Genomic DNA, 18,328 nt, shown 5'->3' with positions numbered 1-18,328 from the left:
GTCGATTTCAGCTATCAATCGATCAACCGGAAATCGATTTGTGATCAATTTCGATGGATTTGATCTATCTGACAGGATGGAAGATCTAGGTCAATCTGCTGCTGGTAGCAGATCGATGGCCCTTAAGGTGGCCATACACTGGTCGATGTGCCATTAGATCGACCAGCTGACAGATCCCTATCTGATCAGAGAGGGATCGTATGGCTGCCTTTACTGCAAACAGATTGTGAATTGATTTCAGCCTGAAACCGATTCACCATCTGCTGAGCTGCTCTTGCCTCCAAGTAAGGGCTCGTTTCCACTGTTGCGACGCGATTTCGCCGGCATTCCGACGCTTGTAAAAACGCATGCGGATGCGTTTCCACCCGCGATTTCGCGTGCGATTTCGCATGGCAGGGTGCCATGCAAAATTAACCATGACACTGCCAGGGCAAAATAACATTGAAAAAGGTGCGAAATCGCGGGTAAAAACGCATGTAACAAACGCATGCGTTTTTACTATTAAATACATTAGCGGCGATTCGCACGGATTCCTGACGCAGGCGAATTCTGTGGGTCCCGTCGTGCAGATTTGGCCCGCCGCCAAATCGCTCCCGCACGCCGCACATGTGGAAACAGCCCCGGCCACTTCAGTGTAACAAGCGAATCCGCATCTCGTCGCCGCATGCGGATTCGCTATGGTGGAAACGAGCCCTTCACATAAATGATCCCCTCACCAAGTAACGAGAACCTCGTGGAGAATCAGAAATTTAGTGCCTGACTTAAGGCCAAAAGTCTCTTGAGAAAGATAAGTTATGGAGCAGACCTGGAGGAAATGCAGGATTGTCAAACTTAAGAAGAATCTTAAATGCCAAATAGACACAACCTGTTGTGACAAGAAAGGTATTTAGCCGGTGGAGGGCACCTGGTTATTGTGTATCCAAGGAAGAGCTTGAAGGTTAAACTTTGGCTCTTGCTTGGCACAACCTGGTTTCTAGCGGTGGCCATAATTTCCTCTTACCTTTATAATGGTGAACTGCAGATGATGATCCTGGAGTAAGCTGGGTCTAAACATTGAGGACACTGTGGGCCCACCGAATTTCAATCGGATTGTACCGACTGCTGGCAAATGTTTTTGTGCTACAGGAACCCTCCTAATTCAGATATTGTTTCAACAATTTCCATTTTTTAAAGTCCTCAGTGTGACAAATGTTAATGTGACTGAGAGCTTGAGTGACTTATTGCTTTTTCAGCCTGTCCTGTAATTTCTTCTACCTAGACGTTATGCGTTCTTTAAAGAGAATCTGTATTGTTAAAATCACACAAAAGTAAACATACCAGTGCGTTAGGGGACATCTCCTATTACCCTCTGTCACAATTTCGTCGCTCCTCGCCGCATTAAAAGTGGTTAAAAACAGTTTTAAAAAGTTTGTTTATAAACAAACAAAATGGCCACCAAAACAGGAAGTAGGTTGATGTACAGTATGTCCACACATAGAAAATACATCCATACACAAGCAGGCTGTATACAGCCTTCCTTTTGAATCTCAAGAGATCATTTGTGTGTTTCTTTCCTCCTGCATCTCTCATGCACTGAAGTTTCAGGCTGCTCTTTTCTTCCTGCAAACAGCTTTGCCCTTGTCTGTAATTCCTCACTATGTGAAAGCCCAGCCAGCTCAGAGGACAATTTATCCAGCTTGTAAAAGATAAGAGAGAAGAGAGAAGCTGCTCTAATCTAAATAACACAGGCAGTGTGCATAGAAGGGCCTGGAAGGGGGAGTCATAGCAGAACCACAACACTGAAGAACTTGGCAGCCTTCCAGACACAGGCTGACAAGTCTGACAAGAGAGAGATAAGTTGATTTATTACAGAGACTGTGATAGTACAAAGTGCTGCAGTAAGCCAGAACACATTAGAATAGCTTTTGGAACTTGTAGGATGATAAAAAAACAGGATGCTAATTTTTGTTAGTCTCTTTAACACTGCTTTAAGTGTTATGACTACTTTAAAGAGACTCCGTAACAAAAATTGCATCCTGTTTTTTATCACCCTACAAGTTCCAAAAGCTATTCTAATGTGTTCTGGCTTACTGCAGCACGTTTTACTATCACCATCTCTGTAATAAATCCACTTATCTCTCTCTTGTCAGACTTGTCAGCCTGTGTCTGGAAGGCTGCCAAGTTCTTTAGTGTTGTGGTTCTGTGATGCATCTCCCCCCTCCAGCCCCCTCTCTGCACACTGCCTGTGTATTATTTAGATTAGGGCAGCTTCTCTCTTCTCTCATCTTTTACAAGCTGGATAAATCCTCCTCTGAGCTGGCTGGGCTTTCACATACTGAGGAATTACATACAGGCAGAGCTGTCTGCACTCTGCAGGAAGAAACAGCCTGACACTTCAGTGGAAGATAGCTGCAGGGGGAAAGAAACACACAAATGATCTCTTGAGATTCAAAAGGAAGGGTGTATACAGCCTGCTTGTGTATGAATGTATTTTCTATGTGTGGACATACTGTACATCAACCTACTTCCTGTTTTGGTGGCCATTTTGTTTGTTTATAAACTTTTTAAAACTGTTTTTAACCACTTTTAATGCGGCGAGGAGCGGCAAAATTGTGACAGAGGGTAATAGGCGATGTCCCCTAACGCACTGGTATGTTTACTTTTGTGCGATTTTTAACAATACAGATTCTCTTTAAGCGCTTCTTGGTGCTCCGTTTTCTTCTCAGTGATGGAATGAAAACTGCGCATGTGTTACATTTAAAAAAAAAAATACTGAGCATGTGCAACACCAATAAAGCACCAGATTCATTGCTAAACGCACAGCATGCAGCACTTTCTAATAACGTTACAAACGCAACGTGTGCACTGTGAATGTCACACAGACTTGGTATTGCTGTGCGTTAGTCTACGTTGAAACATTTTCTAACATGCAACTTTAACTTCGCACTGTGAAAGAGGCCTGACTGCTTGAGAACGAGGGCTGGATGAAGCATTTGGATCTAGGCGTTCTCCCCATGTAATGTTCAGAGCCGACGTCTGAGGATTGGTCTTCTGCAGTTTTCACTCCTGTCTTTGCAATGAGATGAGCAAGAGCTATCCTGCTGTGATGAGACTAACCTGCTCTCTGATCTCATATATGGCTAAGCTGGTAGTTTCCACGCCACCCCCCCCCCCCTCCCCAGCACGGGGAGCATCGGGCTACAAAAGCCTGGGGAGAACAGATGTGGGAAAGCCATCCAAGGTGCAGGTCCTGTTTTTTGTAAAGGCTGATCTGGGACCGTGCCAGGAGAATTTTACATTGCCTGTTCTGAGGGATCCATCTTAGTCTGCAGCGCTAAGCCTGGAGCATGCAGCTTCTCCATGAGTGCTCTGGTTCCCAAACCAATCTTGCTTGAACAAGAAGGCCTGGGTTTTCATCTGGGGGGGGGGTTTAACTACTGTAAGATCACTCCACGCCAGTGAGCGTGGCCGCGGCGGCAGCCCCAATACCACCTAACGCCAATTGGGGTCAGGTCCTGGAGCCGGCCACTGAAGGAGATCGCGCGCATCTCCTTGGGGGGGAGGGGGACGGAGCACCGCCCCATCTTCAGTCTCCAAGGGGGGAGGGAGGGGATAAGAGGAAAAAAGACCTTATAATAAATATTAACATGAACATAAATATTAAAAAAAAAAAACACAAGGGGGGAGATCAGAACAGGAGCTCTGTTGGTGGGGAGAAAGGGGGGGGTGGGTGTCTTTTGTGTGTTGTGCAGCCCTGCAGATTGTCCTTAAAGCTGCAGTGGCCAATTATGAAGAAAAACAGCCTGGTCTTTGGGGGGGGGGGGGGGGGGGTCCACTGTGGTCCTCAAGTGGTTGTGTTAAATTGCTTATTCTAGTTGTACATACCTGTATGAAAGAAATGTCATAAGAGCTATTTTTGTGCTAGTACAGTTATTTGTCTTGCAAATTGTAGCGTGAATAATTTTGTCATAGGTTTAACTGACAGAATGAGGAGTGATTTCAGTGTCATGAAAGATCTTGCAGTTCATACCAGGCTAGCTCCAGATCAAAGAGAAAGACAAGTTGGAAAATTCTTGGAGTACATTCACAAGTAAGAACTTATTTTATCTGGACTTTGTGTACTGCCATTTTTTTTTTAAACTCATCTGGTGCTTAAACATGGGTACCAATTTCCTGTCATGTTCTAGAGCAGGCTTTCTTAACCAGGGTTCCTTGAGGACTCTGCGGGGGTTCCTTGGCATTTTACCCCATCGTCGGGGAAGTATAATAGAGCACACTATAATAGTTGGTACTGTAACAAGAAGCACTAAATTGGGGGGTCAGGAGACAGTACAATGAGTGGCAGTGTAATAGGAGATAGTGAAATTAGAAGCATAACCTATTTAAAGACCATGCCTCCTGAAAAATAAATGTAGGAGTTCCTCGAGACCAAAAAATTGTTTGCAGGGGTTTCTTGAGATCCAAAAGTTATTTACAGGGTTCCTCCAAGGTAAAAAGGTTGAGAAAGGCTGTTCTAGAGTGTTAGGTAAAAAAAACATATACAGTAGAATGAATCCAGTTTGTGTATAAATACCAGGGTTAGGTAGTTGGTTAAAAAAATACTCCTTACTAAACAATGGTACTTCCAACTTAATGTACTACTATATTTGCCATGTTGTTTGAAAGAGTGAAACATAGTATAGGAAGTACCGAGTATAGTCTCTATGCCCGAAAGCAAGACGGACTGTAAACCTGACTACATTCTGTAATTTTACTAGATGCCAAACAGGTGGTCTTAATATTTGTGGCAGCCTTACTAAATGCTATGTCCAATAAATGGTATCGTGCTGATTCAAAACTTCTTGCTATCTGACCAGGAGATGTGCGATCGTGAGCTTGGTCACTTCCAAGTCCCCGTGCCCTGTTAAATTTCATGCTTCCACAATTTGTAACACTATATTTAAATAAAGATCCTGTATAACCCTTGACACCCCCCCCCCCCTGTTTTGCATTTTCCTGCCCGAATTGCTGCAAAATTACTTTCAAGTAATGCTTCTTCATGCTTATGTAAAATTCTTACACAGTTCTACTAAAATACAATGTTGTAACATATTTTGCTTCTAGAGATGATAGTGTGCAGAAAGAACTTCGGGACTGGGGTCTCAACTTTGACACAAAACTGCTGTCATTTGTTGGAAGAGTTGCTCCTCCTGAGAAAATTTTGCAGGCAACTAGAGCAGTAAGTATTACCATGCAGTGCTAAGGAAGTATTCTATTTAACCATGATATATTGTGAATACATCTAATCCGATTTATGATTTATTTTTTCACCACTCAGGGTTCTCCCATTTAATTTTTTTTATTATGTCAGCAGGACCAATGCACAATTTTTCAATAAGACTGCAGATTTCTGGATGCCTGATATATTGTTCATAACTTAAAGCAAACCTGACCTGGAAAATAAACTTAATCAAATGTTTTACTATTGATAAAAGATTAGTAAAATAGAAATTAGTCTAATGGCTGCATGTCTTACCGCATTCTAACTTCCAATATCCACTGCAGCCAAATCGCAGCATTTCCCTGTATGTGAATTTGAATGTAGAATTGCAGCCTGTTGAAATCCGTAGGCTGCATTTGAAATGCCTGCGTAGGAGAAAAATGGTTACACAACACATTCTAATCCAGCACGAGTGTTACGGTGGAAACCAAGTCTTATAGTATTGATGAGCTGGTTTGCTAAGTAGAAAGTCAAAAAGTAAGGGCCCGTTTCCACTAGCGCGAAAATCGGGCCAAATTCGGAGAGTTTCCCCGCAGGCAAATCGTGGCCGACACTGGCCACAGTTTTCACGCGGGAGGCTGCGAATCCCATAGCCGTGCATGGCACGGCTCATGGGATTCGTCTTCTTTCCTGCAGAGCAGGAAGTGCCACCGTGCGTCTCGCAGCCACGCGTGGTGGCTAGTGGAAACTAGCCCTAATGGGTCTTTGAACTTTGTGACACCTCCTGCCTTTTCTCTGCCTAATAAAGCTCCTTTGGCTTTTATTTACTCTCGTAATAAATACACATACACCTTTATTGCCTAAGATTTTATACCTGTTTAGGATGCTACCTATCACCCTCCAAAAGAAAGCACACACTTGCAGGGCCGTTTTCCCCTGCAATTCCGTCGGTTTTTGTGTTCGCGCTTAACATATACATTTTTCCGGGAATGTTTCTGCATTTCTGACGGCATGTACGTTATGTAAATGTGCAGAAAAAGCAGAAAGTTTCAATTTAAAAATGCAGGAAACCGTCAACGGTCACGACACACGTTTCCCACACAAGGCTATGGACTTCAATAGACTGTAGAACGTGCACATTTTTTCCGTTCATGGCTAAATGCGTCTAGTGTGTTCCCTGCCTAAAGGGAACATTAACTTCAGCACGTTTTTAAATTGCACAACTTTCGCCTTTTTTACCGCATGATGCATTCGTATACAGTACATGAATCCGGAAATGTTCATGGAAAAGCTGACTGAGACCCAAGAATCGCAGGGGAGAATGGCATTACAAGTGTTCACGTGCTGAAGCGGGTGCGTGTGCGCTGTAGAATCATGCGCGCAAATGCATCCAGTGTGTTCCTAGCCTAAAGGGAACTTTAACTAAACTAATAAAGAATTTCACTTACATGGAGCTTCTACCAGCCCCCTGCAGCCGCCCTGTACCTGTGATGTCCTGGAACGATCCTCTGCTCCCCCGCAGTAGCTTAGTTTTGATTCCGTTGATAGCCAGTCGCCGGTGACTGCGCCTGCATGGCCCTGGCCACACGTGTCCTCGAACATGCTCCTGCCTCCGGGAGTGTCTTGCGCATGCGCAGTAGGAGAAAATTTCATACTGCGCATGCGCGGAACTCTCCCGGTGGATGATCCCATTCTAGTTTTCAGAATGGTAACATATGACATGTATTACATTTTCTGTCACTCCAGGGCCTTTGATAAGAAAGGATGACGTTGTTACATTTGGTGGGGGAAAAAATGGCCTTTAGTGCTACTGGTAGTAAAGTCTGCCGTGTTATTTATAATCTGTATCTGAGTAGGCCTGGATCTCTAGTTTTCAGAATGGTGACATTTTATGGCTTTGCTATCTGATAGTGTGTATATAGGGAATCATTTTAACCATGCCAAGCGAAAGAATAATATTTGGGGTGTTTGAGATCCAAGGCCTATGAGATTTCAAATTTTTTTAGCGGCAAACTGAATGAGAAGCAATAAAAATATTTTCATATACTTTGTACCAAAATAAAATACTTGTAAAAAAAAAAAAAAAACAGAAGTAACAGAATAAAAAATAAGTTACTTTAGGGACTTTTTAAAGGGACCCTAAACTGAGAAGGATTTTTCCTTCTAAAATACCAGTTGCCTGACTCTCCTGCTGATCCTGTGCCTCTAATACTTTTAGCCAGAACCCCTGAACAAGCATCAGGTGCTCTGACTGAAGTCAGACTGGATTAGCTGCATGCTTGTTTTAAGTGTGTGATTCAGCCACTATTGCAGCCAAAGAGATCAGGGCTGCCATGAAACTGGTATTGTTTAAAAGGAAAACATCCATATCCCTCTGTTAAGGTTCCCTTTAAATATGTATGCCATGACGGTGTATTGCACTCATTTTTGCTAATAAGGGCTTGTATCATTGGTAGTGTACAATGAGAAAACGAAAACCACAACATAGAAAAAAAATACAGCTTTATTTCCAAATAATATACAGGGGTTGGACGAAATAATGGAAACACCTTGAAAATCAACAAAATATATTTTAATATGGTGTAGGTCCACCTTGCGGCAATTACAGCCTCACTTCTCCGAGGTATTGATTCATACAACTTGTGAATTTTTTTCCAAAGGAATTTTAGCCCGTTCTTCAGTTAAAACACCCTCCAGTTCTTTTAGAGACGATGGCGGCAGAAATTGACTTCTTGAATCTCTAATAACTAATGCTCAATGTTGAGGTTTAGGGATTGTAGTGGCCAGATGAGATGCTCAACTTCATTAGAATGTTCCTCGTGCCATTCTTTAACAATTCTAGCTGTATGGATTGGGGCATTATCATCTTGAAAGATGGCAATCCCCCCCGGAAACGGTTCTTGAATCATAGGATGAACTTGGTCGCCCAAAATTCCTAAATAATCTCGGCTGTTAATTCTTCCATGAAGGGAAATCATTGGCCCAGTGGATTTCCAAGAAATGGCACCCCAGATCATCCCAGAACCCCCGCCATGTTTTACAGTTGGGAGAAGGCAGTCTGGATTAAATGCTTCTTTCAGCTGTCTCCAAACGTACACTCTGCCAGAGGTCGGAAATGAGGTAAACGATGATCGTCAGAGAAAATTACATTTTTCCACTGCTCGAGGGACTAATTCTGGTGGTTTCTACACCACTCTAAACTCTTTGAAACATTTGTCTTTGAGAGCAGAGGTCTTCTAATTGCAGTTCTTCTGTGGAATCCAGATTTGTGCAGCTCCCGACGAACAGTTTTTGTTGAAACTGGGTTCTGTAGGTGTTCATTCATTTTAGGAGCCGTGTTCTTACGAGCTTTTCTAACAATTCGATTTAGAGTCCGACAGTCTCTCTGACAACTTCCACTTTCGGCCACAACTGTGCTTTGCTGAGGACGTTTTTCCTTCTTTCAAAGGCAGTCATTACTTTTGAGACAGTACCTCTTGAAATGCCAAGCATTCGAGCAGTTTCTGTTACAGTAGCTTCTGCCATAAGCACCAACAATTTGGCCTCTTTGAAAGTCTGAGAGATCTGCCATTTTTTTTTTTTTTTTTTTTTTACCTGACAATGAAGGGTTTATTAAAAAAAGAAGGTATAAGTACAAACAGTGCATGCATGTGTGTGTGTGTATGTATATATGTATTTGTATATATGTGTGTGTATGTATATATATATATATATATATATATATATATATATATATATATATATATATATATATGTATGTATGTATGTGTATATATATGTATGTATGTGTATATATATATATATATATATATATATATATATATATATATTCTCTATATACAGATATAAAATATATATTTTGGGTTGCAGTATCAGTCAGGACTATGTTTAAATCTTTGTTTCAATATTGCAATAAAAATGGTACCACATAACTTGGTATAGTTCAATAGAATATCACGTCCCTATGGGTCAAAGACAAAAGGTCCAATAGCTGATGACCTGTGAAAGACCTTGGTATGTCCGTAGGTGTTATGAGGAAGAAAAAGGTTAGACTCACAAGTACTATGTGCTGGCTTAAAGGAACCATCTTACACCATTTTATCTTCCCAGGGTGACCTATTCTGTTGAACCGGTCCTCCTCATCATATAGGGAGGCCGTTCTTTTCTCCATCCAGTAATATCCGTTTACCGTATATACTCGCAAGCAAGCCGACCTGCATATAAGCCGACCCCCCAACTTTTACCTGGATAAATGATTGACCCTCATATAAGCCGGGGGTAGGAAATGCTGTCCGTGTGATTCCCCCCAGTGTGTCCCGGTATAGCTAGTATACTGCCCAGTATGGGTAGGTAGTGCCCCAGTATAGCTAGTATAGTGCCCAGTATAGCTAGTATAGTGCCCAGTATAGCTAGTATAATGCCCAGTATAGCTAGTAATTTGCCCCAGTATAGCTAGTATGGTGCCCAGTATAGCTAGTATGGTGCCCAGTATAGCTAGTATGGTGCCCAGTATAGCTAGTATGGTGCCCAGTATAGCTAGTATGGTGCCCAGTATAGCTAGTATAGTGCCCAGTATAGCTAGTATAGTGCCCAGTATAGCTTGTATAGTGCCCAGTATAGCTAGTAACGTGCCCCAGTATAGCTAGTATAGTGGCCAGTATAGTGCCCAGTATAGCTAGTAACGTGCCCCAGTATAGCTAGTATAGCTAGTATGGTGCCCACAATAGTGCCCAGTATAGCTAGTAACGCGCCCCCGTATAGCTAGTATAGTGCCCAGCGTAGGTAGTATAGTGAAGTCACACCACACTCGCAAGCAAGACGACCCCCCACACACACACTTTTGACTCACTTTTTGGGGGTCAAAAATTCGGCTTGCTTGCGAGTATATACAGTATTTTATGCTTTAGTGCAGTTCTGTTTAGAGTAGGGGATTTCCATTCTTTAGCTATAATAGCTTTGGCAGCATTACAGAAATGAGTGAGTAATTTATTGCTATGGGTCGGGAGAAGAGGGTCAGCACGACCGAACAGGGCCACCCATGGGTCAAGAGCAATTTCTGTTCATAAGACTGCAGATGCCATATGAAAGCATATTTTCCAGAAGTTTTGCACTATAGTACAGGATCACCAGCAATGTACATGATCTGCTTGCTCCGCACAGCCTCTAAAACACAGATCTGTAGTAGAAAGGCCCCTATTGAATAAGAGTGAGGGAGATCTGTACCAATCATAGAGAATCTTGTATCCTCTTTCTCTGACAAGGCTATTCCTAGATGATTTAGCAAGATTTAAAAAATTCCCAGTTGTCTAGGGACCATACTTCCTGAAGTCTCTCCTGCCACTTTACCATGGCCGGGGAGATCTCTTCCAAATGCTGATACCAACCCTCATAATAAAATAAAGATATCATGCCAGGGGTGTGCTTTATAATTGTGGAACTCTTTACTGATAGGGAGGGGAGTAGCATCAATACCTTCCATTACGCAGCTCTGGATGAAATGCCTAATCTGGAGGGATCTAAAAAAATCTTTAGACTGAAGATTATATTTAATTTGAATTTCAGTCCAGGGAGCCATCTCTCCTCCTGGAGCAATATCTTTTAACGTGAGAGGGCCCAAGTAAAGCCAATTTGCCCAGGGCTGGGTTTCTAGTCCTGGCGGGAAATCTAGATTTAAAAGGATAGATTCATCCAGGGATCGCCTGTTAAGGAGCCCAAGTCTATGATGTTGTCTTTTCCAGATGAATAGGGATTCCTGTATAACAGCTATAGGTCTTGATTTGTTTAGGGCAGGTCTCTTAGTCCAGAGCAAGGATGATAGCGGGAAGGGATGTATTAAAGCTGCTTCGAGATCTACCCACCTAATTGTGCCCCGAAGGGCTGACCATTGTGTCAACTGAGCTATTCTAGAGGCATAAAAGTATTTAAGGAACATAGGGGCGCCTAGCCCCCCCTGAGTTTTTCCTCTGGCTAGATATTTATAACTTATTTTAGTTTTACCCGCCCAGACAAATTTCGTAAAATGTGATTGTAATTTTCTAATATCTGAGAGGGAGATTCTAATAGGGAGAGCTCTAAAGAGGTAAAGGATCTTAGGTAAGGCTGTCATCTTGAGTGCGTTTATACGACCAGTAAGAGAGATGTTAAAACGATTCAATTTATTCAGCAAATTATGTAGTTTAGTTATAACAGGAGTGTAGTTAGCTGCATAGAGTTGCGTAATGGAAGGCGTAAGAATTATACCTAGATATTTCAACCCCTTATTTTGAATTTTAAATTTGAAGGAGGTTGCCAGAGCCTCCTGTTGAGTGTGTCAACCCAAAAGCCAGACCCTCTGATTTTAGTACGGTTGACCTTAAAACCAGAAACGGTGCAAAACTCATCAATAAGATGGAATAAGGCTGGTAAGGAAGTGTGAGGGCTGGAGAGGGTGAACACCGTGTCATCTGCAAACAATGCTATTTTGAATTCCTCCTCTCCAACCCTCACACCCCTGACATCGGCTGAACCCCTAACCAACAGGGCCAGGGGTTCGATACACAGGGCAAACAGAAGGGGAGAGAGGGCACCCCTGCCTCGTGCCATTTTTGATTGGAAAAGATCTAGATCGCAGGCCCATATTACAGACCGCTGCCCTTGGTTGTGTATATAGGCTTTGTACTCCATTAAGAAATTCCCCAGAGATCCCACATTTTGGTAATATCAAGCGTAAGTACCTCCAGTCAACTCTATTGAAGGCCTTCTCTGCATCCAGTGATAGAAGCAGAGAAGGCCCTCTTGTATGGTTCATGACTTCTATGGTGTTGACCATTCTCCTAATATTATCAGTTGTCTGTCGTCCCATTACAAACATCGTTTGATCCGGGTGGATGACTTTTGGGAGTAAGGTGTTCAACCTGTTAGCCAATTGTAATGATCTGCTCAGCTGCCTGTGCAGGCAGGCAGCTTTTTGACCATTGTTTAGGTTTGCATGCTGCAGGACTCTGGAAAGAAGAGCTTCTGTCAGTTTTGCAGCTTGTGCTTGCTGAGGAATTTGCAAACGTTGTCATGCAAATTGCCTGGCCACATTCATTGGAGGCGTGTACTATAAGTACTATGCGTTTCCCACAATGTTTGGCTGGTCATAAGGATTCCTTCCTGTGAAACACTCCTGGAAGGAGTGTCAGCCATGCTCTTTGTTTGAAGATCAGCTTAGAGTTATTCCTGGAACTTGCACTAGGCAGGTTTCCTTAGTGCAGTTAGGATTGCTTATCTGTTTGTTTGTCTGTTGCGATTGTCCTGTCCCAGCGACAGGAAATCGTTCTGTATGTCTGGGTGCTAACCGCAACAGCGGTTGTTGCTGGTAGCCCCTTCTGATCTGTTTCCCTGGATTGTGCTAGCCTCTTTTCGCTAGTGCTGTGGATCCTTCTGTTCTGCCTCCCTGGATCGTACTAGCATCCTGCGCTAGTGCTGTGGATCCTTCTGTTCTGCTACTCTGTACCTGGATCGCGCTAGTCGCTTTCGCTAGTGCTGTGGATCCTTCTGTTCTGCTACTCTGTCTGCCTGGACCGCACTCGCCTAGCGCTAGTGCTGTGGATCCTTCTGTTCTGTCTTCCTGGATCGCGCTGGCCACTTTCGCTAGTGCTGTGGATCCTATCTCTCGCTTGTCCCTGTTTTCGTATGTCTGTCTTGTCTGCTACGATCACTTGCTGGAGGCTCGGTGAGGTAACCGTTAAGCAAGCGCTCGCGTTCTCTGTTTCGTGTTTGTCTGTCTTTGGTTAGTTAGGCGTGCTTGTCTCTGTTGTGCGTAACACGCGGAGACCGCGCACGAACGCGTGCACTGTTGCGAATGAGTGCGGTGTTCGCGTTCAGCTAGCGTTTGTTGTTTTCCTTATCGTTCTCTTTGTATTATTTTCTGTGCCTTAGCTAACCTCGTATTCTGTTCTGATCTGCCTTGTGTCACGTCTGGCGATCGCACCTCCCGCGATCGCGTTCCTATTTCATATCTGCTGTTGTGTGTGCACTGTCGCAGGGTGGCGACTAGGTTGGCGCACACACATACAACCTGTCCCTTTGCTCGTTCTCATTCGCAATCGCCTCTCTTGCGATTGCATTCTGCGCTTCGTCCAAATCCTGTCTGGCATTTGTGGAGGTACAGAGGATTGGTTCCTCTGCACTCCCCAGCGCCATCTGCCGACAGGAATTTCCCTGTACGGGTGCGTAGCACCTTTTGCTGGGTGCCTGCAATTATACGCTTGTGGAGGATTTCCGCCGTATCAGCGCACGCGTTGTGCGCTGATCACGGAGAAAGTTCCACAATCGTTACAGTATGACCAGCCCAACCCAAAACCCGAGTGTAGACGGAATTTCCGATTTGTACGATTTTCTTGAGTATGCATCTGCTGATCAGTTCCCAGGTTTTTTGCCCCAATCCAAAGCTTATGTGGATCCTGCTATAGGTAGGATCGCACACTATATTAAAGCAGTTAAAAAATCTGTTCTTGTTCCTGAACTCCACCCATATGGAGATTATCTGGATTCTGGCCTGTTTGAACCCCCATTTGCTTCCTGGGATGTTGGGGCCCATGCCGACTATGCAGCGTCAAAAGTATAATTAATATGCCTAATAAAGTTTATCCTGTTGATGTCGCTATTTCTTCTACAGATGAGTCTCTGTCTCGCCCTGTTCACACCTGTAAGGGCCCGTTGCCTGGTGACAGTTGCTCCAGTGTTTCGGTCCTAGATGCCTTGCAGCCTGCTCCGCAGATCGCGGAGGTTTGCGCTATGGAAACGTCAGTTTCACAACCTAAAGTGAATTTTGATTCGCAGGTTTTGCGTTCTGGTTCCTCGGATTCGACATTGTTAGCCGAATCTAAGAGTGAGACAGCGCTTCGGTTTTGCGAATCTGATGCTGAACCCTCTTTGCCCTATTCAGAGACGCTTTCTCTGAGCCTGCCCTGTACCATGAATAACAAAATGATGTCCAATCACACTGACATTTGGGAGTCCCTTTCTTGCTTTGAAGAAAGTTCTGACTCTCCACCCTGTACTCTGGATGAGTCAATATTGCCTTGTACAATATCTCCTGCAGTGTCTCTAGAGGCTTGTCTAGGTATTGCTGCTATTTTCACCTGTTTTTCTGCACTTTTGGAATTGCAAGCTAGTTTGACTGCTACGCAGAATTCTGGGTACAGTGAGAATGAAGTTAGGGAGTCAGTGTGTGTTCCAGTAAACATTCCTGTACATCCCGCTAATTATGATGAAGTTCAGTCTCAGTTTATGGTGGAACCTTCCCTGGGACATCTGCCCTGTCCACAAAATAAAGTTCCACTTTTGCCCTGTAACTTGGATAGTTCAGAATCCTTATTAGAAAACCTGGAAAATGATGTTCCTGAGGTCTTGTTTGATGTTCTGGAGGTCTGAGTTCCTCCCAAAGGGAGCAGAACTTGTAGGAGATGTCTCCTGCCCCCCAAGTCCTTCTGAGGTGTTGCCCACTTCAGTAGGCATTGCTGCCTTGCTGGCTACCTTTTCAGCTCTGGTGGAGCTTCAGTCATGGGTAGTCAATGATGAATTTCTGTCAGATACCATTACGGTCATTGAGATCTCTAAGCCTGAGACCGAGTCTTCTTTTGAAATACTAGTACCTGTGACCTCTACTCGTGGTGATTTTCTGCCTGGTCCTGGTTTTGGTCTGGTCGTGACGGACTCTGAGGTTGGCAGTTCCCCGACATCTCCTGAGGTTTCTCCTGTGCTGGTGTACCCCATTGTGCTCTGTGACCCAGAAAGCCCAAGTGTGCCTCGGTTACCAGCGTACTCAGATGCTTCCTCGGTGGAGACGTTCTGATTTAGCCTGCCTGCTTGCATGCCCAGAAGTGGTCCCTAAAAGTCCTGATCTTGATGGGTGTCCTGCTACTTCTGAATCTGGAACTGTCGTAGGTTCCATGGGGGTGCTTGGTAGCTCTCCATGTGAGCCTGGTGAGCGTTCTGGCTTCTTGGAATCTCTGCGGAGCTTCAAGGCGTTCTGGGAGATTCCGAGAGAAGTTTTGCTTAATGCCCTGAATACGATCAACAGCGGCTTTTGTTTTGAAAGAGACACTTCGAACAGGTTTTGTGGCAGATTTGGTATTTTCGGGCGCTCCTTGGAAGGTGGTGGGTATTGTCTGGAGGGTGTCGGTGGCTTCTTCTCTGGCATCCAGTCCTGATGGGTGTTCTGCTGAGACTTGTAGTGCTGATGGGCATGTTTCGGTGGCTTCTGTTTCCGATGAGGTCGGTTTCAGGTGGACTGACTCTGGAATTGGACCTTGTCGGGCTATCCCGACCTTCTTTTCCAATATATTTTATTGAATTAAATTTGCAAACAAATTATAACATTATGCACATTGAAGCAGAATGGTGGTTCATAACACGTTTGGGTAGCCTTTAGAATAACATCGTTTACAAATACCAATTTTTTTAAAAAAAAATTAAGAAAGATAGGCTAAACAGAATAGGATTGGTCCCATACCTTATGATTAAGATGATGTTATATCAGATTGAGATAAACAAAAAAAGCTAAATCACAATTTGTTAGAGAGGGTGGGACTCATTGAAGGTATAAGGTAGGAAGATAGTGTTCCCATAGATGTGCTTCTGAGGTTAGGAGGAAGTATAGGAAAGAGGAGAGAAAAAGTGGGAGGATGAAAAGAAGGAAGAGAGGAGACCAGAAGAGAAAAGAGGAGAGGAATAGTGAGTAGGCGGAATAGTAATAAGTAGGAAAGTGGAGAGTACCGTATGGCGGCTTGATTATGACAGTCATCTTTCAGGAGATAGTTTGGAGTCAAACTATAACATTACACCCCTGTACTCATCAGAATCTTTGAATTCGTACCAACAAGCCGATATTTTGGATATTTTGTCAACCTGATCATGAGCTATAAGGACCAACTCTTTCAGCTCTTTCACTCTTTCGACTCTCGAGAACCACTGTTTTAGGGTAGGGACAAGTTTTGTTTTCCATAGTGCTGGTATGGTTGCTCTGGCCGCTGAGATCAATCGAACTATAGATTTCTTGTACTGAGTGGAGGAGTAGGTTGAGTTATGTAGGAGGAATACATCTGGACTGTAGGGCATGTTACAACCCGAAATATGTTGGGTTAGTCTATGGACGTCTTTCCAGAATCTTTTTAATAGAGGACAGTCAAACATCAGGTGAAGTAGGTTACCAGGACCTTTTTCACAGCGCCAGCATGTGTTAGGTAGGTTAGGCATGAATTTACTTAGAATCTCAGGTGTTCTATACCATAGAGTAAGGAATTTATAATTTTGTTCCCTGGCCCTTGTATTCCTGGAAGATTTGTGTATTTGAATATATCGTGAGCCATTGATCTTCTGATAAAGGGGAGCCTAAAAGTTTATCCCAGTTTTTCCTAAAGATGGGAGCTGGTGATGGTTGGGCATATAGCAGGAGATTGTAATTCCAGGAAAGCATATGGCGTTTCTCATTTTTTGATTCACACTTTTGATCAAATTGTGTGAGTTTGTGAGTCGCTCCCTGTTTGAGAATAGGTGTCTCTAAAAAATGTCGGATCTGGAAGAACGTCCAATATGGCAGGGTTTGATCTAAGGTAGGATGCGTAATGGTTTCCCGGGGTTTAAGTGCTCCAGCTGCCACAAAGTGGTGCACCCTGGGGAGTTCCACTTTTGCCCAAGCTCTAAGAAAAGCTGATTCATTTCCTGGTGTAAAGAGGATGTCCTAGTAGTGGTGTCATAGGCCCATTTTGAAGAGATATTTTGTATTTTTTGCAGCATGTCAGAAAGGCATCTCCTGCTCTATCTTAACCCAATCTTTCTGGGTTGGTGAGGTTGTCCAATCAGTAACCCGTACTAAGTGTGAGGCAAGGTGATATAGTTTTAGGTTGGGGAGGCCTGAGCCCCCTTTGTCTAGGGGCAGGGAAAGAGTACTGTTGCTCAGCCTTACTTTTTTATGGCCCCATATAAATTGGTTGAGTGAGGTTTGTAGTTTTTTCAAGAAGGTTGGTGGGAGGATGACAGGGACCGTCTGAAAGAGGTATAGGAGTTGTGGGAGGATTGTCATCTTATAGATGCCATCCTTCCGAACCAAGACAGGCCTTTAAGCTTATTCCAGTCTTAGTTCTTTTTGAATTTTGTCTCTTAAGTGGACCATAATTGTAATCAAACAAGTTGTCTAATTTCTCTGGTAATTTAATGCCAAGGTATGGGATTGCTTTTGTTTCCCATTTAAAGGGGAATCTCTCTCTGCAAGTCGTCACATCCTCTGCTTTAAGGGTAACATTAGGTGCAAAGGATTTGTCGTAGTAGATTTTTAAATTGGAAATTAATCCAAAATTATGGAGTGCTTGTATCAGGTTCGGGAGAGTGGTTAGGGGTTTGATAAGAAGAATAACATATCGTCAGCGAAGGCTGCTATTTTGTATTCATCCCGACCGATCTTAAAACCATGAATATCCGCATTAGATATGACCTGATTTAAAAAAGGCTCTAAGCAAAGAATATAAATTAAGGGGGATAAGGGGCATTCTGCCTAGTGCCATTTGAGATAGGGAATGACTTTGAGAGAGAGAGGTTCGCCTTTACTTTAGCTGATGGATTGTTATAAAGCAGATTAATCCATGAGGTGAGTTGGGAGCCCAGTCCTACATTGGAAAGTATAGCTCTGATGTAGTCCCAGGAGACCCTGTCAAAGGCCTTCTCGGCATCGGTCGACAGCAAAAAGCCCTCCGACCGACGCCGAGAAAGCCAATGCTGAATCCCAATGGCTTTAGTCGTATTGTCCCTGCCCTCCCTTCCAGGGACAAACCCAACCTGGTCTTGATGAATGAGTTGTGGGAGGAGCGGTGTAATTCTGTTTGCCAAGGCCTTGGCAAATATCTTGATATCACAATTAAGTAGTGAAATTGGTCTATAGTTGTTGCAATGAGTAGGGTCCTTTCCTTCCTTATGGATCACCGTCACATGGGCTTCAAGAAGCTGCACGGAGGGGATGGTTTGGTCTGTAACGCTATTGAAGGCTTTAAGAAAACAAGGTGCCAAGGCCTTGGCAAAGAGTTTATAGTATTGGGCGGTAAGCCCATCGGGCTCTGGGCTCTTCCCTGATTTCAAGTTCTTAACAATGTTTAAGAACTCCCCTTGATCTATTGGTAGTTCTAATTCTTT

At 43.6% G+C, this 18,328-nt stretch overlaps 1 protein-coding gene across 1 annotated transcript in view; it reads left to right on the top strand.

Moving 5' to 3' along the window:
* The window catches only part of PIWIL1 (piwi like RNA-mediated gene silencing 1), a 144,810-nt gene that overhangs the window by 74,660 nt on the left and 51,822 nt on the right, over window positions 1–18,328 (top strand). Inside the window, exons 11-12 of the mRNA XM_068243664.1 lie at window positions 3,952–4,069; window positions 5,083–5,197. Of these exons, the coding sequence (XP_068099765.1) occupies window positions 3,952–4,069; window positions 5,083–5,197 (233 nt within the window). The remainder of the gene's footprint in view (window positions 1–3,951; window positions 4,070–5,082; window positions 5,198–18,328) is intronic.

The sequence above is a fragment of the Hyperolius riggenbachi genome, chromosome 1, assembly GCF_040937935.1.
Source record: "Hyperolius riggenbachi isolate aHypRig1 chromosome 1, aHypRig1.pri, whole genome shotgun sequence".
Taxonomy (NCBI): Eukaryota; Metazoa; Chordata; class Amphibia; order Anura; family Hyperoliidae; genus Hyperolius; species Hyperolius riggenbachi.
Note: the sequence above shows the minus strand (reverse complement) of the source record. Positions and strands in the feature narration are given on the sequence as shown.